This window comes from Schistocerca gregaria, chromosome 1 (assembly GCF_023897955.1).
Source record: "Schistocerca gregaria isolate iqSchGreg1 chromosome 1, iqSchGreg1.2, whole genome shotgun sequence".
NCBI lineage: Eukaryota > Metazoa > Arthropoda > Insecta > Orthoptera > Acrididae > Schistocerca > Schistocerca gregaria.
In genome coordinates, this window is record NC_064920.1 from 789,184,061 (window position 1) to 789,208,585 (window position 24,525).

The following is a 24,525-nucleotide window of genomic DNA, read 5'->3' on the forward strand; positions in this document are numbered from 1 at the left end:
TGATGACCTCAGAAGTTAAGTCGCATAGTGCTCAGAGCCATTTGAACCATTTTTAGAGTATGCTGATGCATTAGCTCCATTCTTGACAATCATATTAAACCGTTCGCTCGACGAAAGATCCGTACCCAAAGACTGGAAAGTTGCACAGGTCACACAAATATTCAAGAAAGGTAGTAGGAGTAATCCACTTAATTATAGGCCCATATCGTTAACGTCGATATGCAGCAGGATTTTAGAACACATATTGTGTTCGAACACTATCAATTACCTCGAAGAAAACGGTCTATTGACACACAGTCAGTATGTGTTTAGAAAACATCGTTCCTGTGAAACACAACTAGCTCTTTATTCACATGAAGTGTTGTCTGCTATTGACAAGGGATTTGAGATCGATTCATTATTTCTGGATTTCCGGAAGGCTTTTGACATTGTAGCACATAAGCGGCTCGTAATGAAATTGCGTGCTTATGGAATATCGTCTAAGTTATGTGACTGGATTTGTGATTTCCTGTCAGAGAGGTCACAGTTCGTAGTAATTGACGGAATATCCTCGAGTAAAACGGAAGTGATTTCTGGCGTTCCCCAAGGTAGTGTTAGAGGCCCTTTGCTATTCTTTATCTATACAGGGTGTTACAAAAAGGTACGACCAAACTTTCAGGAAACATTCCTCACACACAAAGAATGAAAATATGTTATGTGGACATGTGTCCGGAAACGCTTACTATCCATGTTAGAGCTCATTTTATTACTTCTCTTCAAATCACATTAATCATGGAGTGGACACACAGCAACAGAACGTACCAGCGTGACTTCAAACACTTTGTTACAGGAAATGTTTAAAATGTCCTCCGTTAGCGAGGATACATGCATCCACCCTCCGTCGCATGGAATCCCTGATGCGCTGATGCAGCCCTGGAGAATCTCTATTGTATCACAGCCGTCCACATACGAGCACAAAGAGTATCTACATTTGGTACCGGGGTTGCGTAGACAAGAGCTTTCAAATGCCCCCATAAATGAGTCAGTAGGGTTGAGGTCAGGAGAGCGTGGAGGCCATGGAATTGGTCCGCCTCTACCAATCCATCTGTCACCGAATCTATTGTTGAGAAGTGTACGAACACTTCGACTGAAATGTGCAGGAGTTCCATCGTGCATGAACCACATGTTGTGCCGTACTTGTAAAGGCACATGTTCTAGCAGCACCGGTAGAGTACCCCGTATGAAATCATGATAAAGTGCTCCATTGAGCGTAGGTGGAAGAACATGGGGCCCAATCAAGATATCACCAACAATGCCTGCCCAAAATTTCACAGAAAATCTGTGTTGATGACGTGATTGCACAATTGCGTGCGGATTCTCGTCAGCCCACACATGTTGATTGCGAAAATTTACAATTTCATCACGTTGCAATGAAGTCTCATCCGTAAAGAGAACAAGTGCACTGAAATGAGGATTGACACATTGGTGGGTGAATCATTCTCAGAAGTGTACCCGTGGAGGCCAATCAGTTGCTGATAGAGCCTACACACGCCGTACATGGTACGGAAACAACTGGTTCTCACGTAGCACTCTCCATACAGTGACGTGGTCAACGTTACCTTGTACAGCAGCAACTTCTCTGACGCTGCCATTAGGATTATCGTCAACTGCACGAAGAATTGCCTCGTCCATTGCAGGTGACCTGGTCGTTCTAGGTCTCTCCAGTCGCGAGTCATAGGCTGGAATGTTCCGTGCTCCCTAAGACGCCGATCAATTGCTTCGAACGTCTTCCTTCGTTCTGGAAATCTGTCTTGATGCAAACATACAGCGCCACGGCTATAGCCCCGTGCTAATCCATACATCAGATGGGCATCAGCCAAATCCGCATTTGTAAACATTGCACTGACTGCAAAAAAACGTTCGTGATGAACACTAACCTGTTGATGCTACGTACTGATGTGCTTGATGCTAGTACTGTAGAGCAATGAGTCGCATGTCAACACAAGCACCAAAGACAATATTACCTTCCTTCAAATGGGCCAACTGGCGGTGAATCGAGGAAGTACAGTACACATATTTGTGTGTGAGAAATGTTTCCTGAAAGTCTGGCCGTACATTTGTGTGTGAGAAATGTTTCCTGAAAGTCTGGCCGTACATTTTTGTAACACCCTGTATAAACGATTTGGGAGACAATTTGAGCAGCCGTCTTCGGTTATTTGCAGATGATGCTGCCGTTTATCGACTAATAAAGTCATCAGAAGATCAAAACAAATTGCAAAACGATTTAGAAAAGATATCTGAATGGTGCGAATATGTGCAGTTGACCCTAAATAACGAAAAGCGTGAGGTCATCCACATGAGTGCTAAAAGGAATCCGTTAAACTTCGATTACACGATAAATCAGTCAAATCTAAAGGCCGTAAATTCAACTAAATGCCTAGGAATTACAATTACGAACAACTTAAATTGGAAGGAACACATAGGAAATGTTGTGAGGAAATTTAACCAAAGACTGCGTTTTATTGGAAGGACACTTAGAAAATGTAACAGACCTACTAAGGAGACTGTATACACTACACTTGTCCGTCCTCTTTTAGAATACTGCTGCACGGTCTGGCATCCTTATACCAGCTACGACTGACGGAGTGCATCGAAAAAGTTCAAAGAAGGGCAGCGCATTTTCTTTTATCGCGAAATTCCAATCACCAACTTTCTCCTCCGAATGCTAAAATATTATATTTGCACCGATCTACATAGGGAGAAACGATCACCATGAAAAAATGCTAGAAATCAGAGCCGTACGGTAAGAAGGTGTTAGTTCTTTCAGCGTGCTATTCGATATTGGAGTAATAAAGAATTGTGAAGGTGGTCCGATGAACCCTCTGTCAGGCTCTTAAATGTGATTTGCAGAGTATCCATGTAGATGTAGATGTAGATGTAACACTTCTTCAGGTATATATGCCAACATCACAAGCAGAAGAAGAAATGGTGGAGAAGTGTATGAGGATATGAGGATACTGAACATGTAACTCAGTATGTAAAGGGAGATGCATATCTAATAATCATAGGCGTGTGGAACACTACATTAGAAGAAGAAACAAAGAGAGATAGGAGAGAATATGGTCTTGGTAGTAGAGATGAGAGAGGAGAAAGATCAGTCGAGTTCTGCAACAAATTTCAGTTAGTAATAGAGAATAAACTGTTGAAAAAGCACAAGAGGAAGAAGTGTTTTTGAAAAGCCCTGGAGACACGGAAGATTCCAGCTGGTTAATGGTCAAAATGATGGAAAAAATATTTCTAAATCAGGAATAGATTGTAAGGCTTACGCAGGAGCAGATACAAATTTAGATCACAATTTGGTAATGATGATGAGTAGATTATAGTTTAGAAAATCGTCCGAATAAGGAATGTGGAAAGAAGTGGGATACTGTAGAACTGAGTAATGATGATATGTGTTTGAAGTTCTATAGGACTGCAGACGCTAAGATAATGAATACAACAGTAGGTAATTGAGTGGGGGAAGAAGGAACTCGCTAAAAATGGCACTCACAGAAGCGGGCCGAACAAATATAGATAAGAGCAAGGTAACAAAAGAAATCGATAAATAAAGTAAGAACAAAAATACAGGATTACATCAATGTAAGTCACTTAGCAATGGAATAAGTAGGAAGTGCAGGTAATCCAAAACGAAAGGGCTGCAGAAAAATTGGGAAGAAATAAAAAAAATAAGCGGTTTTCAGGAAGACTGATTCAACATATAAAAATGTTAGAACAACCTTCGGGAAGGAACTGTATAATGACTTGATAGAAGAAGAAACAAGAGTCAATACGGAAGACATAGGGGATCCAACATTACAGTCAGAGTTTAACATTTTTGGAAGACTTGTGATCAAGTAAGGTGATAGGCATAGATAACATTCCGTCGTAATTTATAAAATCATAGGGAAAGTGGTAAACAAAGGATTGGTATGTAGAATCTACGAGTATGGAGACGTATCATCAGACATTTGGAAAATATCATCAACAGCATCCCAAAGACACCAAGGCCAGATAATTGCGAAAACTATCGCGCAATCAACCTAACAGCTTTGCTTGCAAGATTACTGTACAAAAGAACAGAAAAGAAAACTGAGGATTTGTTAAATGACGAGCTGTTTGGGTTTAGGAAAGGCAAAGGCACCAGAGAGGCGGCTGTGACCTTGCGCATAATAATGGAAGCAAGACTTAAGAGAAATTAAGAGGAAGAATTACAGGATATGCTGAGTGGAATAAAGAGTCTAGTGAGAACGGTATACTGATCAAGGATAAACAGAAGATAGACGAAAATACTGAAGAGCAGCAGGAATGAGATTAGCGAAAAACTTACTATCAAAACTGGGGACAACAAAGTGGACGAACTGAAGGGATTCTGCTACCTTGGAAGCGAAATAACATATGACGAACGAAACAAGAAGGACATAAAAAGCAGACTAACATAGTCAAATAAGTCAACCTCGGTCAGATGAAGCATACTTATATGTAATATTGCCCTTAATTTGAAGAAGAAATTTCCAAACATGTACGTTTGCGGCATACCACTGTGTGGAAACCGGAAGAGAAACGAAGCGTTTGAGATGTTGAAAATTAGGTGGATTGACCGGAGAAGATGAGGTTCTTCCCAGAATCAGGATGGAGAGAGAAGTATATGAAAATCATTTGCAAGAGGAAATAACAGACTGATAGGACATGTCCTATGGCATTAAGGAATTGCAGCGGTGTACCGTAGGTCTCTAGAAGAGCGAAGCGTTCCAAAGGATTGGAAAAGGGCACAGGTCATCCCCGTTTTCAAGAAGGGACGTCGAACAGATGTGCAGAACTATAGACCTATATCTCTAACGTCGATCAGTTGTAGAATTTTGGAACACGTATTATGTTCGAGTATAATGACTTTTCTGGAGACTAGAAATCTACTCTGTAGGAATCAGCATGGGTTTCGAAAAAGACGGTCGTGTGAAACCCAGCTCGCGCTATTCGTCCACGAGACTCAGAGGGCCTTAGACACGGGTTCACAGGTAGATGCCGTGTTTCTTGACTTGCGCAAGGCGTTTGACACAGTTCCCCACAGTCGTTTAATTAACAAAGTAAGAGCATACGGACTATCAGATCAATTGTGTGATTGGATTGAGGAGTTCCTAGATAGCAGAACGCAGCATGTCATTCTCAATGGAGAGAAGTCTTCCGAAGTAAGAGTGATTTCAGGTTTGCGCAGGGGAGTGTCATAGGACCGTTGCTATTCACAATATACATAAATGACCTGGTGGATGACATCGGAAGTTCACTGAGGCTTTTTGCAGATGATGCTGTGGTGTGTCGAGAGGTTGCAACAATGGAAAATTGTACTGAAATGCAGGAGGATCTGCAGCGAATTGACGCTTGGTGCACGGAATGGCAATTGAATCTCAATGTAGACAAGTGTAATGTGATGCGAATACATAGAAAGATAGGTCCCTTATCATTTAGCTACAAAATAGCAGGTCAGCAACTGGAAGCAGTTAATTCCATAAATTATCTGGGAGTACGCATTAGGAGTGATTTAAAATGGAATGATCACATAAAGTTGATCGTCGGTAAAGCAGATGCCAGACTGAGATTCATTGGAAGAATCCTAAGGAAATGCAATCCGATAACAAAGGGAGTAGGTTACAGTACGCTTGTTCGCCCACTGCTTGAATACTGCTCAGCAGTGTGGGATCCGCACCAGATAGGGTTGATAGAAGAAATAGAGAAGATCCAACGGAGAGCAGCGCGCTTCGTTTCAGGATCATTTAGTAATCGCGAAAGCGTTACGGAGATGATAGATAAACTCCAGTGGAAGACTCTGCAGGAGAGACGCTCAGTAGCTCGGTACGGGCTTTTGTTAAAGTTTTGAGAACATACCTTCACCGAGGAGTCAAGCAGTATATTGCTCCCTCCTACGTATATCTCGCGAAGAGACCATGAGGATAAAATCAGAGAGATTAAAGCCCACACAGAAGCATACCGACAATCCTTCTTTCCACGTACAATACGAGACTGGAATAGAAGGGAGAAGCGATAGAGGTACTCAGGGTACCCTCCGCCACACACCGTCAGGTGACTTGCGGAGTATGGATGTAGATGTAGATGTAGATGTAGAACGTCCATGGTACTGTATGGAGCTGTAGATGGTAAAAATTGTAGCAGAAGACAGACAATAGAATATACCCAACAGGTAATTAGGGATGCTAGTGTTACGCTGATACGAAGAGGCTTGCCCGTGAGAGGAATTCGTTGCTCGCCGCATCAAACCAGTCCGAAGCCGATGACACAAAAATGATAATTTCATTCTGTCTTTCTTTTATGTGCCCTTTACTTCCCTACAACAGCCAAACTGAGACTCCACTCATGATTCGCAGTACCCAAGGTTCACTCATCCTTCCCCTGGTAATTTTCCTCAGAAGATACGGAAGAGGGTTATTTCCTTTCCACATTATTTTCCACCAATTGATCATCCTGATATTATTTTATAGGTATGAATGTTCTGCGTCTATTCTTCAGTTCAAAGCAAAGCTTCCGTAAGCTTACTCATTTCGTTATTGTTCATTCAACCGTCTAGGGAGAGTTTCCCACCCCGATGGCTGTTGATTGCCCTGAAATTCTGTCCAATTGTTCGATCTCTTTTGAAAACGGTTATGAGCAGAATTCGAGTGCTTCGTTTGTACTGGAAGCCCTCAGTTTTCCAAGTGCATGATTGTTAGTTCCAGTAACTATGATTCAACTTACACATTTAGACAGGTAAGCCAAGACAATAATCACCTTATAAATGTTCTTTCACTCTCTGCCTTCTGTCATCATAATCATACGACACAAACAATACTACACTATATACGTATCCATTACACTCACCTGCGCTCCACGAACACACATACGATACACATCTCAAATCAGCAAGGAAAGGAGCCATCGTGAGCGGTGGAAGAACATCCATTTCACTCGGTGGCAGAGCTAACTCTGTGAGACATCGTGGCCAACATTTCCGTACGACATTCACATATTTACCTCAAAAGAATCAACATCGTATCACATAATTTCTAATTTTTATCACTTGATGAACGCTGTTTAAGCCAATTTCGAGATGGGTCGTCACATTTACGCAGTCTGCTTCTCCTGATTGAAGGGCATCTGGCGGTGTGTGATTCAGACCGTTTCGTCTTGTTAGGTTGTATCATTGTAAGAATTGGCAAACACCCAGACACTTGAGTAACAGCAATTATTTCTGACAAAGAGCAGAAGCAACTGCTTAGTTTTCGCTTGAGTGTCGTGAAAAACTAGTCTGGCCGTAACTGAGGAAATGCTGTAGACTCGGAATTACGTCACAATCGTTTGAATCACCGTTCATATTTGTTGGTGAGTGTGTCACCACTAAATTCAACTGAGATTATATTTATTCGTTATACGAGTACTCCGGAAAATCACCGTATTATGCATTTTTAGTTTTGAAGCTGTTATTATTTTTCTTGTGGGCTTGAATTTTAAAAGCAGAATTTCTTGCCCGTTATAAAAATTGTGTCACATACACTGGCATTCCTTTCCAGGTTCCTACATTATGCATCGTCTTCTAATGTGTTATATTTTGTAGCATAATGTTTATATGTTTTCAGTAAATGTGATGTGCTATCTCAAGCCAACTGACCAATTACTCTGCAACAATAAGAAAAAGAAAGCACTAACAAGGATATAATAAATTATTATTGGCTAATTGAAGATGTAAAAATAGAAACTTTCTCAGTGATAATGTGCGCCAAACCCAGATTCGAACACGACACCTTGCTTTCTGGGATTGAGTCCTCGTTCGCCCACAGTTTTAATGTGCCAGAATGTTTCACAGTCCGCTGCAGATTGAAAGATTTATTCCCGATGTGTTAACTGAGTTCCCAGTGTTGCCAGAATGTCTTGTACTGAGTTGCGCCGGGAAAATGTTTTATTTTTCCCGTTTATATTCAGTTTTCACTTCCAGCTGTAATTATAATTTCTCTGTCTCGTTATGACTGGGTGTTGTGTGCTGTCCTTAGGTTAGTTAGATTAAAGTAGTCTAAGTTCTAGGGGACTGATGACCGTAGATGTTAAGTCCCATAGTACTCAGAGCCATTTGAACCATTTTGTAATTATAAATTGTTTATGAACTGCTGCCTTCACAATCCATCGTGAATTAGGTTATTTTACAGGTCTTATCCCTCAAATGTGACTTAGGGTCATTATCGCCCTTAACGATATTCTTATGTAGAGAAATGTCTGAAGACGGCATTGTAAGCCGAAAACCGGTTAGCAATAAAAGTAATATTGTAGAACAAAAGCAAACTGGTGCTTTTCATTTATTATTATGTAGAGAGGTTTTCCGCTTTGTGTAGTTATTTCTTTCTGAGTCCAATATTGTTTTACAGACTGGGAACATTACTTACTTTATCCTTTCTACTGTGGTCTGGTCGATGTACCTACGAATTAGAGTTCTTTCACATTACTGTGATTGACGTTACAGTAATGTACCTTTTGGTCGGGTGCATGCCTTTTGGCAGATTTCCAGAACTCTCTTCAATGAGCCGATATTTCTGACACTTTATATGACCAATTACATCAGCCAGTCGCAACTTTACTCTTTACTTTGCTCTACGAGTCACGAATGCCTTCACACCCACCTCTAGTAATAGCAATAGTGTCTTACCGCTTCGTCTGAAGTTCTTCAGCCTGTCATAAATTTTGCACTCCTTATGTCGAAACCTTTGCTGTGCACCCTCTTCTCATCAACTGACGCCGTCAGTTCCTTTTCCTCCTCTTAACTGGTTTCAGTACGCGTCTTTTCTCACCCACCCTGCGTAACAGAACCTCATTTCTCATTTTATCTCTCCATTTTACGTCTTACATTCCTCTTCATATCCACATCTAAAAATCCTCTTACCACTTCTCCTTTCTCCGCTGCATGTTTCGGTACAATACATTAAAAACTACATACAAAACAATTCACTGATCTTTTTTTTAAATTCTGTATTTACCGCACATCAGAAAATACTATTTGATTACTTGTCATGTTACTGGTTATTTGGCATCCTAGGTACCTGAAATTATCAACTTGCACCTCTAATTCATGACAAATTTTCACTTTTACCTTCCTTGACAGGGTCATAAAAATTGCGTTAATCATTTTCACATTTATCTTAATCCAAATTTATTACAACTGTTGTTAAGTTCTTTTAACGTACTGTTAACACAATGTCTCTCTAATGGTTAGGTAATTGTACTCGCCTCCTATCCGATGAACTTAGAGTTAGAGAGACAAATCCATAACGATCCCATGATAGTGTATTCAAATTCTACCCAAGACGGGCTCAAACTACGCTTTTGCCAATAAAAAATCCTTCAGATGACCGTGCTGGTGCTGGAGTGATTGGTGCTGATGCTGAAGTGATTGCAGCTCCTGTTGGTGAGGTTGACGCTGATTCTAGCGAGGTTATTGCAGATCCTATTGAAGTCTTTCTGCTGTCAGAGCGATTAGTCCTGATGCTGACGTAGTTGTTTCCATTGAAGTTGCAAGTCTTCCAGCAGCATAGTATTCTTCAGTAAAGTACCTCTGCAACAAAAAAAAAGCGTCAGAAACCAGTTTTTCTGTCGTTCTTCTATTGCTCTGTTTCGTCGTTAAAAAAGGGGTGGTCCTTGGAACTTGAGTGACAGCAGTAATCCCAACGTTAAAATTATCACCACTCAGATAAAAGTGCAGCTGACATTTCTATAGTCAGTTTCGATACCTCTTTTTGATTTTGTCGTTTGTCACAAGTGCCAGCTGAGACTGTAATTGTCAACTGAGAGGGCAGTAATAACTGATCGATTTCAGGGGCAAGTTGTCAATTCCTGCCAGTAACTTCGACTGGTGTGAAAATATTTCTTGTGGGTTGCTACTAGGAATGAGTTCGGGGCTTTTATCACATCCTATTGTTTCATGCGATAGTTGCTAGTTACCAAAAAGCTCTACACTACATCAATCACTAAGTTTTGCATTATCTTACTTTTCAGCAAACAAAGCGTGGACCATGCAGCTCCACGCTTTTATTATTGCGCTAGTATGCGCAATTGCAGCATCTGGCCTCTTTCCGGATGATTTTGGAGTGAGTAAAAACGTCGATCATTATTTTCTTAGATTAGCATTAAATCAGTCATTATTATTATTGTCTCTTCTTCGCGAATGTCAGAGAGTATTTCAAATTTAATTTGTGACTGTCTAACTACTGTGAAGACGAACTAACTTTTAAAACAATTTTCTTGCAATAATGTGATTTAGAAAGGTGTAAACATTGCTTTAAGAGATAAATTAAGTATATTTTATACATCGCCGTCAGGAAACAATATCATCATCAAGAGGGAACAAAACTGACGTTCTACGTATCGGAAGTTGGAATGTTAGATCACTCAACCGACGAAGGCGTCGTCGACATGTGTTTACCACACAAATGAGTACTGGAAGCAGACCGTTTCCATTTTCCACAGGGTGTCACCAAGCTACTTTATAAGGAATGGTGATTCCTGCGAACTGCTGAAAGAAGTCACCGTGGGTAGCCCTCTTAGTTCAATGGTTGACAATTTCTTTGTAGAGCATTAGGTGAGACAGGCGCTGGACTTCGCATCTTTTTATCGAAGTTATGGGAAACGTATTCCTTTTTCGTGTGGAACCGTGCTGTGGAATAATTCAGTGACTTCCTAAGACAACTGAACAGTCTCCATGTCAACATAAAATTTACTATGGAGGTAACAAAGGACCGATAACGATCCTTTTCAGGTGTGCTGGTTACGAGGAATGGTCAGAACCTGAAACACAGAGTGTATCGAAAACAGACACACAGGGACCGATTCCTGCACAAACTCGGGGAATGAGTAATAGACACAAGATAAATATGTGAAGCGCAGCACCTCGGCCGTGAGATGTTACTCGTGGAAAGCGTTCTGCGGAGCAAAGGGGTCTCCACAGGTTGCATAAGAAGTGTCGCGAAAATAATACACGAAAAACTGACAAGTGGGTAGAAGGTATGTCGGGTACAATAGGTGACGGACAGAATCGGCCATATGTTGGGCAAAGACGGAGTAAAGACTATTTGCACAACTACCAAAAAGATTAAACACTGTTTCAGAAGAGAAAGGACGATAACAATCCACTCGCAGTGCTGGGAGTATATCGCAATGTGCGTGTGTGGAAATGTCTACGTTACGCGAATACCAGGTTGCTGCACAACAACGTTAGTGCGTTTTGGAAGGAGTGGAGAAATCGGCCGTAGAGGAGCGGACAGTGTTTGAGTCCGACCACATAGTAAAATCCACCGACAAACAGGTTCTAACTGTGGAGAAGAGCTACGACGCCCGATTGTTGAAGGAATCCATAGAAATTCACAAACATGACAATAGTTTCAACAAGAAAGAAGAGAGCGTCAAGGTAAACGGACGCTAATTTCCGGCGCTGCTCTGAACTAACGGTGCACGCAGCAAGAGGAGAACCAAAGCAGTAATAACCAGGGATAAGCCCTCAGGCGTTTGGGCAACAGCTGCATACACACAGTCATCTGCCGCAGGCTCGGCTCCAGTCTGGCAGCGAGACGCCAGGGAAGTCGTTAAAGAAAATCACGAGTCAAAAACTAACAGGCATTATGCCAAGACAGTTGTAGTTAAAGAAGAAAAGCAGACATTGCTAAAGCTGTAAACACTCGGGTTATGGATAGGTGGAGAATATGTGCGAATCTTGAGCTTCAGGTGAGATGATAAAGCCCCATACTCCTTGACAGAGCGTACGGGACGATGCGGGAGACCCGCACCGCTGTACTAGGCAAGGTCCTCACGGAGATGCTCCTCCGACCGTAATGGGGATGAATGATGGTGATGAAGACGACACAACAACACCCAGTCATCTCGAGGCAGGTGAGAATCCCTGACCCCGCCGCGAATCGAACCTGGGACCACGAGTTCGGGAAGCGAGAACGCTACCGCGTGACCACGAGCTGCGGACTGAGGTGAGAAGACAGCACTATAGATAGTTTTAGAATGAAACTAACAGAAATTACTGTAAGACTAAATCAGGGTGGATGAGAGGAAAATATCAGGATATTGACAAAGACATGTTTTAGGAAAAGGCGATACGGCGTACATTACACGCAACTTGACGTGGCGTCAATGGAAAAACCTCTATTAAATGTTGATAAAATGGCAAGCGGATGACCTGTACAATGGAGATTAACTGTGATATAAGAGAAGGACGAAGTTGATACGGGAGAAATAGATGATCTAATGATGATGTCTGAGTTCGGCAGAACTCTGAATGATCTCAGCTCAAAGAAGGCAGCAGGAGCGGATGACATAAGTTTGTAATTACTGAAATCTATAGAGATGTAGAATCTAGAAGGTTACTACAAGGCCCGCCCGGTTGGCCGTGCGGTCTAACGCATGGCTTTCCGGGCGGGCGGGAGCGCCGGCCCACGGCAGATTTGTGTCGAAGTCCGGTGAACCAGCCAGTCTGTGGATGGTTTTGAGGCGGTTTTCCATCTGCCTCGGCAAATGCGGGCTGGTTCCCCTTACTCCACCTCAGCTACACTATGTCGGCGATTGCTGCCTCGTACGCGTACTCCACCATTACTCTACCACGCAAACATAGGGGTTACACTCGTCTGGTGTGAGACGTTCCCTGGGGGGTCCACCGGGGGCCGAACCGCACAATAACCCTGGGTTCGGTGTGGGGCGGCGGAGGGGTGAAGTGGACTTCGGTAGTCGTCGTGGAGTTGCGGACCACTGCGGCTGCGGAGGGAACTCAGCCTCTCCGTCGTTTCTAGGTCCCCGGTTAACATAGCACAACATAACATAGAAGGTTAATTCAGTTGGTGCCAAAATATATGAAGATGAGGACTTAACACGAAATTTCCGGGAAAACCATGATCATCAGATCGGTAAATAAGGCAGGTACGGATGAACATGAAAACTATCGGACCGCTTAGTTTAAAAAGCTATGCTTGGAGACAACTGGCCAGAATAATATACACACCTGGAAATTGAAACAAGAACACCGTGAATTCATTGCCCCAGGAAGGGGAAACTTAATTGACACATTCCTGGGGTCAGATACATCACATGATCACACTGACAGAACCACAGGCACATAGACATAGGCAACAGAGCATGCACAATGTCGGCACTAGTACAGTGTATATCCACCTTTCGCAGCAATGCAGGCTGCTATTCTCCCATGGAGACGATCGTAGAGATGCTGGATGTAGTCCTGTGGAACGGCTTGCCATGACATTTCCACCTGGCGCCTCAGTTGGACCAGCGTTCGTGCTGGACGTGCAGACCGCGTGAGACGACGCTTCATCCAGTCCCAAACATGCTCAATGGGGGACAGATCCGGAGATCTTGCTGGCCAGGGTAGTTGACTTACACCTTCTAGAGCACGTTGGGTGGCACGGGATACATGCGGACGTGCATTGTCCTGTTGGAACAGCAAGTTCCCTTGCCGGTCTATGAATGGTAGAACGATGGGTTCTATGACGGTTTGGATGTACCGTGCACTATTCAGTGTCCCCTCGACGATCACCAGAGGTGTACGGCCAGTGTAGGAGATCGCTCCCCACACCATGATGCCGGGTGTTGGCCCTGTGTGCCTCGGTCGTATGCAGTCCTGATTGTGGCGCTCACCTGCACGGCGCCAAACACGCATACGACCATCATTGGCACCAAGGCAGAAGTGACTCTCATCGCTGAAGACGACACGTCTCCATTCGTCCCTCCATTCACGCCTGTCGCGACACCAATGGAGGCGGGCTGCACGATGTTGGGGCGTGAACGGAAGACGGCCTAACGGTGTGCGGGACCATAGCCCAGCTTCATGGAGACGGCTGCGAATGGTCCTCGCCGATACCCCAGGAGCAACAGTGTCCCTAATTTGCTGGGAAGTGGCGGTGCGGTCCCCTACGGCACTGCGTAGGATCCTACGGTCTTGGCGTGCATCCGTGCGTCGCTGCGGTCCGGTCCAAGGTCGACGGGCACGTGCACCCTCCGCCGACCACTGGCGACAACATCGATGTACTGTGGAGACCTCACGCCCCATGTGTTGAGCAATTCGGTGGTACGTTCACCCGGCCTCCCGCATGCCCACTATACGCCCTCGCTCAAAGTCCGTCAACTGCACATACGGTTCACGTTCACGCTGTCGCGGCATGCTACCAGTGTTTGCGATGGAGCTCCGTATGCCACCGCAAACTGGCTGACACTGACGGCGGCGGTGCACAAATGCTGCGCAGCTAGCGCCATTCGATGGCCAACACCGCGGTTCCTGGTGTGTCCGCTGTGCCGAGCGTGTGATCATTGCTTGTACAGCCCTCTCGCAGTGTCCGGAGCAAGTATGGTGGGTCTGACACACCGGTGTCAATGTGTTCTTTTTTCCATTTCCAGGAGTGTATAAAAGAATAGAAAGAATACTTGAAGACTCACTGGACGAAAATCAGTTTGGTTTAAGGAAGGGAAAAGTTACTAGAGAAGCAGTTCTGTTGCCTTTGGTATGGACAAGAGATTGAAGAAAAATTGTATACCTTCCTATGATCCTTCTTTGGCAGTGTTAAGGCGAAATACACTGCACAACCACATTAATGTGACAACCTGTCAGAAGCCTGAATATAGCCCAGAAGGACTGATGCATCATTGTGGTGATCCTTTGTCCCGTCGAGGATGTCGAGATCAACGAGGAAGTCCCACGAAACATTCCCCAGACCATAACACCCCATCTCCGACATAGACCCTTCCGACGATTGTTGCAGGGTGTTTGCTTTCAGGAACTCCGCGCCGTACACGTCAATAGGCAACTGTCCCACGGAGCATAAAACGCGATTCATCTGAAAATGCCACTTGCCGCCACTAAGCGGACGTCCAGTCGCGATAATGGCGTGCAAATTCTAGCCGTCATGTGGCACACAGTTGCTCAACAGTTGCACCTCTATTCGCCAGTACACATGTCCGCAGCCGTCGTTCGCGCCTGTCTTCTATGGCCAGTGGTGCTCCGCAGTTGCCTCGACATCCATGTTGCGTGGCGCCATTTTGCAATGCACGGTGTACTTTAACTATGGCGACATGCTAGCAGTTTACATACTTAATCGTTGCGGAAGTGTTTCCAATGTTCACACCTTTCTGAACGTCAGATAAATCACTCCGTTTCCGCACCTGGTGACTGTGAGTGGCTGTTAAGCGTTGACTTCGAAGATATGCGGAGGTTACGTTAACGATACTGAACCGTGTAAATGAGCGCTGTTACGGAGACAGAAGAATAAACACCAATGAAGTAAGAAACGTGGAAGTTCAATGAAGACGCGTTCGTGTTAGGAAATGTATAAGGCAGTGCTGTAGGTTATCGCCTGTTCCGGGCAACCTCTACGTCGGAAAAGCAATGAAATAAGTGGAACAAAATTTCGAAAGGAGAACAAACACGCAAGGAGAATGTATTTCAATGCAAAGCTCCACAGGCGACTTAGTCTTTCTGGAAATTTGTGGTAAGGTCTTATGGGACCAAACTGCGGAGTTCATCGGTCCCTAAGCTTACACACTACTTAAACTAACGTACACTAAGGACAACACACACACACCTGTGCCCGAGGGAGGACTCGAACCTCCGACGTCAGGGAGCCACGCGAGCCGTGACAAGGCGCCACAGACCGCTCGACTACCCCGCGCAGCTAGCCTTTCTGGCCAACGGTGAGACAGACTTACTAGACCCCTTGAGAGAAATGGACGGCCTGCTTAGTACGGAACGAGTAAACCATCGATTCTTTAAAGAATCAATCTCACATGTATAAAATAGCTTCCAACGTCTCATTACTCTCCAAATATGTTACTGAGTTAAATTTTTGACTTTAAGCATGTAAGCTAGAGAAGGTTTAGAAAAGGTTTCAAATTGTCTGTCAAGTTTGCTAGAAATCGCTAAGTATTCTCATTATCGAATACTGGATGCATATAACCTTGGTAATTTGCCCTTCATTTTATGCAGAAGCTAGTTTTTCATGACGTCATATCTCCTGAACTTTGTGTCATACGGTGATACAATGTTGCAAGTACATTCAGTGGTATATGTGCGTAACACCTTTAAAATGTGTTGCGAACAGAGTTAAAGGTAGAGAAGAAACAAATTAAAACATAATGAGTGACGCTGAAGTTTTACTGCAAGTACTGCGAAAATTTGGTAAGCGAGGTTTTTTTCTTCCCATTATTGTTTCTTTTGGTAGGGAGGGTGCTATTAGCGAGGAAAAGCTTCGTAAATATTTGAAATTATGTCTAAAGCTTATTGGAAGTCACTAAGTGCTCTAATTCTCAAACAGCGTATGAATATAATCTGGATAATTTGCACGCCGCAACTGAACGCTGATTCAAGATCTATACACAGTTCCCCACAGCAATACTTGTCTTACTCTGTTAAACTGTAACTTAAGCTTATGCCACTTAATGATTAAATTACAGCAGCATTTTAAATTACTAAATTTGGTCCATAATTACATGGAATACTAAAAATCAGTTGCCCTGGAAGTCATGAGATTGTCTAGGACAGTGAACCATGAACCGTGAGCTGGCATAGCCGATTAATAATATAATAATGGATAAACTAAACAAGAAGGTAAAAACTGGAATCGGAACATAATTTAAAGAAGCGAAGGAATTCTCTTACCTAGAAAGCAATAACGCCCAGCATGGCCGAAGCAAGGAAGTTATCAGAATAAGAGTGCAGAGGAAAAAAAAATAAAATAAAATAAAAACAGATCATCTACAAACGTCTTACACATCAAAATGGCTCAAATGGCTCTGAGCACTATGGGACTTAATTTCTGAGGTCATCAGTCCCCTAGAACTTAGAACTACTTCAATCTAACTAACCTAAGGACTTCACACACATCCATGCCCGAGGCAGGATTCTAACCTGCGACCGTAGCGGTCGCGCGGTTCCAGACTGAAGCGCCTAGAACCGCTCGGTCACTGAGGCAGGCTCTTACATATCATATATTGATACATACCTGAGGATGTAGACCCTGCAACTGTACATTTCGAGTACAGCGTTGTTTAGAAGTGAAAAATGACGATGCAAAGTATGCAGGAGAAGAAATAGGAAGTTTCTGAAATTTTGTGGTATCGAAGAATTCTGAAAATTGAGTGTACCGATGAAGTATGAAATAAATAATAACTAAAAAGTACGTGAGGAAAGGAGTCTCTGGAACAGACGTAGCAAGAAAATGAGACAAGTTAAAGAGAAATATGATGGGACACCTGGCGCTGGAAGAGGGAGTAGACAAAAGACATGACATGCTAAACAGAGTATACAAGACTTTGGATTGGTAAAAGTATCACATAAAGAACGCCACTTTTCAGTGTTCAGTAACATGTATATTTATTGATAAAATCCAATACTATACACATTATTGCAATGTGTTCTACCTGTGATTATGTATGGAATTCATTACCTGACAGCCGGCCATAATGGCCGAGCGGTTAGAGGCGCTACAGTCTGGAACCGCGAGACCGCTACGATCGCAGGTTCGAATCCTGCCTTGGTCATGGTTGTGTGTGATGTCCTTAGGTTAGTTAGGTTTAAGTAGCTCTAAATTCTAGGGGACTGATGACCTCAGAAGTTAAGTCCCATAGTGCTCAGAGCCATTTGAGCCATTACCTGACAAATAAAGTGAAGCACCGATGATGAAGGGATGGAACAAGATAAAACATTACGAGTACAGAGGGTATGTAATGCTATCACAGAGATTACACACCAAGGTCTACGTGACACTGGAGGTGCAAAATATTTAAGCTTGTAAGTCAAAGGTTATGGCCATTTACGTCACGTATTTTGATACTGATCAACTAGCACATTAAGACCCATTGAAGCAAGGTTTTACAGTACAACTAAAGGAAAGAAATCAGAAATTGTGAAATTGTAGTTACATCACACAAAAAATATTTCTTTTGTCATCTGATTACCGAGTTCAAACTTGAAATTAAAACATTCTCGAAAGTCTTGAAATCCCTGGAACCGGTATCTTGCGAGTATCAATGTCGATAACAGCTAAAAATCGTGTCTGATTCTCGATTCCGGGAGTGGGTGAACTGTCTATAAACATAATGAAGCTCATACGGAACACTCAGTGCGCGGGTCCTCCTCGCTCCTCACCAATTTGCATTTTCTCATGTAGTTTTCTTTTTAACACTCTTTTGTTGTCAATCTTACTTAACTCGCATGCTCTTGAAAGCAGACGACAGTGTGGAAATCACCTTTCTAATAGAGAGTGGGCCAAAAGTCAAGAAGAGATTATAACTGTGAATAACCTTTTAATTTATTCTTTTCTCTCTTCTTTTGTTTGAGGTACTGTCTGAGGAAGGGCGGGAAGTTTCTGACTATTGGCTTTTAGCGTGTTAATTATCAGTGTAAACTAATCATAAACAAAATTGCTAATCACAGTTATAGCTCCTCCGTGCCTTCTCTCCACCCTGCGTAAATCACACATCTATTGAATATATAACTGAATATAAAGGTTAACAATATTTGAAAAGTAATTTGGTGTCTTGAAAACTGTATCACTTTTCACGGCAGCTACTATGTTAGTATTTTTATTAGCTGTTTTCTATGTTCAATGAGACTGACAGTCATAATAAGGAGGATGCGATTTCAGAATAACAATCGCAGAAAACGCGCGCTGAGCGTCCCACGGGGAATCGAAGAAAGCCCCCTTCTGCCACGGCATGTGACTCCGGTGGGATACCACATTTGGCTGCAGCCTATCCCTCAAAAAGGATATTTCCAAGGCCGAGTAGAGGTCAACATTTCATGTCTCACACCAACGAACACTGTGATTCTAAATGCTGGAGACAACTTGAGTATTTCGAAAGCGGATATATCACTCATTGACCCAGCGGATAGTTTTGGAGAGTACAGGTAGGCTTTATTATTTATACAGTTGCATGAAATATCGTAAACTGACAAGCATGTTTTCTGTATATTTGGCAAGTATAGCCGGCCGGAGTGGCTGAGCGGTTCTTCAGTCAGGAACCACTCGACCGCAACAGTCGCAGGTTCGAGTCCTGCCTCGGGCATGGATGTATGTGATGTCCTTAGGTTAGTTAGGTTTAAGTAGTTCTAAGTTCTAGGGGACTGATGTTAAGTCCCATAGTGCTCAGAGCCATTTAAAGCATTTTGGCGAGTATAGGTGACACGACTTAAATTCTCAAACGTTATTCTCTCTCTCCCTCTCTCTCTGTCTCTCTCGCCTATGTTTCGAAGGCACGATTTGCATCGCATGCGGACGTCCTTTCTTAAGTTACCTAACTGAAATCATTAATCTCTGACTGCTGGCATAGTCCTATCCATTGCTTCTCTGAGCCTGCTCACTCTCTTGTCGGGACTTAGATTATCCTCTCATTTTTCCTTCAGGTTAAACCGTTCCCTTAAAAGTAACAGGTGAGCCTTCTGGATACATTAAACTCGATTAATGAATCGTGTCCACCAGGCCTAGTCCCCTAGTAATAACGTAATCGGTACGGTACAACACAGAAATCGCACTGGTATCCATAGTCGCGACACGTTTTATTCTGCCTGCCGTCATGATTACAGTCTTTGTACGGTGTAAGTATCCTCTTCTGTCATCCTTTTACTGAAAAGTACAATGACGAGAGTAGAATGACTTATGCAGTCAACCACCTAGAAAGTAGGGAGCGTTTTGCCAGTAACTGCCGCAGTCTTGAGACCACTATCACTGAGATCACACCACACGCTCGAAAGTCCCTTTCAGAGTACCAGCCAAACTCCGTAATGAGCGCAGGCTGCTCCTGACAGCCAGACCGCACCGGCCGCAGACATTGTAGGCGAACCGCCGCTGTGCACTGTGATAGTATCAACTACAATGCTTCTGGTAATATGCTAGTAAACATAAATAGTCCCCAGAGTCGAACAAAAGTGCAACTTCGTTAGATGTCTTTAACAGCAGTGCAAAAACGACCTAGGCAAAGTGCCCAGGAACACATTACAACGGACAGTGTCATACAATGAGCGTTGCCCAGAAAGTAATGCACCACATTTTTTTTCTTCAACAATTATTTATTGAACATAATGAAAATTACCCAAATGAAAGTGTTGTGGTTGGCAGGAGAGCCAACACCGTATTACTAAAGGAGGCCGAAATGCACGCGTCTCGGCTCACGAAGGCTGGCGTGATGTCTGGAACATGACAAGGGAATTAGAATTGAGAAAAACGGACGTAGCTGGTGGAATACGTAACTTTAATCCATTAATGACGAACGTAGCTCTTGACATTACATGATTCACAGTATCAATAGTAACAGATAGTGGCGCCTTGCTAGGTTGTAGCAAATGACGTAACTGAAGGCTATGCTAACTATCGTCTCGGCAAATGAGTACGTAGAAGTCAGTGAACCATCGCTAGCAAAGTCGGCTGTACAACTGGGGCGAGTGCTAGGAAGTCTCACTAGACCTGCCGTGTGGCGGCGCTCGGTCTGCAATCACTGATAGTGGCGACACGCGGGTCCGACGTATACTAACGGATTGCGGCCGATTTAAAGGCTACCACCTAGCAAGTGTAGTGTCTGGCGGTGACACCACAGAAAGCATGGTGTTTTATCTACATATCCTAATCTCCATCCCGTTCTATGGCCTTCCTCCAGCGCGAAACAAGGGCGTGTATGCCGTGTTGGTACCAATCCTTGTCCTGGAAGCGGAGCCAGTGGTTCACTGTGTGAATCACCTCCTCATCGTCCTCAAAATGTCTTCCACGAATGGCATCCTTTAATGAATGACAATATCAGCCCGGTGCAGCATGTCAGGTGCGACAGCCGTGGATGGTCTCCCCGACCGCTGTAAATCGTGGAGCTCTGCCATACCACCTTCTGATGACCTCACCACCTCACCCTCTGTGCCCAGTGACTGACTATACTTCTGTCGACAGCAGATGCTCCATAGAGTTTTATGAACATTGCCCACAGTTTCTTTCTCTGCAGTGAGAAATTCAATGACAGCACGTGACTTGTGACGTACATCACCTACAGACGCCATTTTGAAACTGTCCTGCAGCAACGCTATCTGTCGGAAGTGATGGAAACTTGGCGCGCTCACTCAGGAGACTTCAAATAATACATACGTGACGTTTCGCATTCGTAGCATTGTTTTCGGATGAGAAAAAAAAATGTGGTGCTTTACTTTCTAGGTAACCCTCGTATTATACAGAGTGTATCAGTTGGGGATGGCCAGTATTCAGGTATATGTCCAGTAAACATGGGCTCCAAAATGCACTTGTTCAGTAGAAGAGATGTGTTTCACAGTAGCGAAGATGGACAAGTTCTCATAGCTCTTAAGGCATGTGCTTTAGGGCCCATGTTTACTGGACATTTCGATTTTGTATTAGCCCATGCTACAACTTCGCAAAACATGGAAGCAAAGAGAGTAGAATAGATTAATATATGTCTGACATTGGGCCAACTGTTGTTGGCAATCTAAATTGTTATACTATTCTTAAAAAATAAGTTTCGCCGAGATTGTTTGTAAATCGTCGTATTGATTACCGGTTTCGATAGATCTGTGCTGCCAGCATCGGATTTTGTAAGATATTAACTGAAGTTCATGTTCTTTACAAGGTTGCAAGCCACATAGTGATGTTGCATCATTTTACAATAAGCCAGCAAGAAACATGAGCATGCCAAACATAAAATAACACAAACATAAAACATAAATCATACTGTGCTATGTTCTAGTGCACCTGTTCACTAAATGGCGATCATTACGGTGTCAGGCGAACGAGTGCGCTAGGACATTAGCACAGCATGATTTGTGTTTATATTACTGGTACATTATATTTGACATTCTGATGATCCTTGCTGCGTTTTATTGTAAAATGACGCATCATCACTATGCGGCTTGCAAGCTTGTGCAGAACATGAACTTCAGCTAGTATGTTACAAGATCCAATGATGACAGCACAGATCTTTCGAAACCGATAATCATTTAAAATATTTAAAAGCAATCTCGACGAAATTGATTTTTTTACGAATAATAAAGAGGAGACTCGACTCGTTCACAGAATCGAAGATGAAGATGTGTTCATAGCTCTTAAGGTATTCGTTTTTGAGCCCTTCTTTACTACTATTTTTTTACTTCGAACGATCGTTCCTGTCGTATCCATCAATATCGACCATTCCAACTGAGACACTCTGTATATTAATTTTGTGCCAGGAGTAATATTGATGACGACTTTCCCTAGTAAACATCATGGAATTTCAGACAGAAGGTAACGTGAATTAAAGCTTTTCCACTAAAAATCGGAATGGTATAATACTTGTGTTTATACATTTCCCCAATGTTGCGTTGCCTGCTTCATTAGTTTATCAATGGCAGCACCTCAGATCAAATGTAAATTATTAATAACCGAAGATGAGTCGAGATTCAATCACTGGTACGAGATAGAAGTTATTAGAAAACAGAATTAATCATAAAAGTGAGAAACGGAAAAATAGCATGAAATTACCTATCGATGTGAGCAAGTATTTCTCGTAGCAAATTTATCACTCTTCTTTCAGTGTACTACTACAAGTTCTTTAATTTACAGTTTGTGGCTAATTCACGCATGCTTCAAACATTGTTGCATGAATTGACGAATATTACTTCTTTTTAAGAAAAGTTCTGTTGTTGGCTCTTCTCTGATTGACTTGATCCATGGAGTAAGAACACACTTTATTCAACAGGCCAATAAAAAGAGTGTCCGTCGTGGAGGTACGACGAGGGTCACCTAAGGAATGGTGTGAAGTAATACTGTCTGATGTACTGCAACAAGGTCAGCTCTATCAGCTGACATTGGAGTTTGCGAGTGACCTTAGGAATGGGAGCTGTCAAGAGGCCATGTACTTCGACAGCTATTCTGACGAGTGCGCCGATGAAGAGTACGTTTTAGGTCTTAATGCAAATTAAATATAATTTTTTTATACGGACTGCTTATGATACTTAAATTCAGAGATACTATAATAGCCACGTATCTCCAAACCTAAAACTTGTCTGCTATATAACCGTTTCAGGCAACATGCCACTGATTATTAAGGGTCTAAATGCATTACTGATTCTTTACATATCCTACTTACCGCGTGTACGCTCTCATAGTCTCCCGCACATACACATACACTTACTCACATACACACACACACACACATACACACACACACACACACACACACACACACACACACACACACACACACACACACAGACATACAGCTTGCGATGTCCCACTGGATACAGAGCCACCGTATACGTCCAACACATTGGTAACGACATCAATTAACCGGTGTAAATGTAAGGAATCCAAGCAATAAGCATTAGCCATTGTCATAGCACTAATCATGCCTACTTTACGATGGTCACAAGCTATTATTAATTTACATTAACGAATATTACAGGGCGGACGTGAACACTACCGAAAAGCGTGGAGATTTTACTGAGAGGTATGTATATTAGTATGTAAAAGCCTACCTTACTGATTGTCTTTCATCATATATAGTGCACAGGGAAGTCTGTTTTTTTGTAGGTTGAATCATTCACGCTGCAGCGGAGTGCTCTCTAATATGGAACTTCCGGACAAAACTGTTACTATTTTCACAAAAAGTTTATTCCTGATTTATAAATTATTTTCTTGCTAAATATGCTATAAAGAATATGGTTAAAATGTACGCATTTACTTGTTACAGTAAAGTGCACTAATAAGGAAACAGCGCTATTAAAACCAGGACGAGATTCCTTTGCACTTACTTGGAGTAATATGAAATGCTTCGTTGAAAAGAAGTACTAATAGTTTTCGAGGTTAATTTCTGTTCATTTGCCCGTTATTTATTTATTGTTTTATTTATGTTTTTGTGTTATTTATCCTAGCAATATTACCGCGATGAGCCCCTTTCTTACGCCAACACAAGCACTCTTCATGTTACACATTGCATGTAGACGTCAAATGTCAAAGATCTATAGAACTGATCGCATTCGAAAAAAAACGAGATTTTTTTCCGACTAGCATGTTAACGTGCCAGCCAGCACGAGCGCTAAAAGACAACAACGACAGAGTTGTTGTTGTTGTTGTTGTGGTCTTCAGTCCTGAGACTCCATGCTACTCTATCCAGTGCTAGCTTCTTCATCTCCCAGTACCTACTGCAACCTACATCCTTCTGAATCTGCTTAATGTATTCATCTCTTGGTCTCCCTCTACGATTTTTACCCTCCACCCTGCCCTCTAGTACTAAATTGGTGATCCTTTGATGCCTCAGAACATGTCCTACCAACCGATCCCTTCTTCTAGTCAAGTTGTGCCACAAACTGCTCTTCTCCCCAATTCTATTCAATACCTCCTCATTAATTATGTGATCTACCCATCTAATCTTCAGCATTCTTCTGTAGCACCACATTTCGAATGCTTCTATTCTCTTCTTGTCTAAGCTATTTATCGTCCACGTTTCACTTCCATACATGGC

The 24,525-nt window shown here is 42.8% G+C and overlaps 1 protein-coding gene across 1 annotated transcript in view; it reads left to right on the forward strand.

The window, feature by feature from the left end:
* Positions 1–24,525, forward strand: part of LOC126269609 (thyrotropin-releasing hormone-degrading ectoenzyme-like) — a 253,127-nt gene that overhangs the window by 9,249 nt on the left and 219,353 nt on the right. The window contains exons 2-5 of the mRNA XM_049974005.1: positions 10,039–10,130; positions 18,687–18,949; positions 22,762–22,956; positions 23,467–23,511. Coding sequence (XP_049829962.1) covers positions 10,056–10,130; positions 18,687–18,949; positions 22,762–22,956; positions 23,467–23,511 — 578 coding nt within the window. The 5' untranslated portion in view covers positions 10,039–10,055. The remainder of the gene's footprint in view (positions 1–10,038; positions 10,131–18,686; positions 18,950–22,761; positions 22,957–23,466; positions 23,512–24,525) is intronic.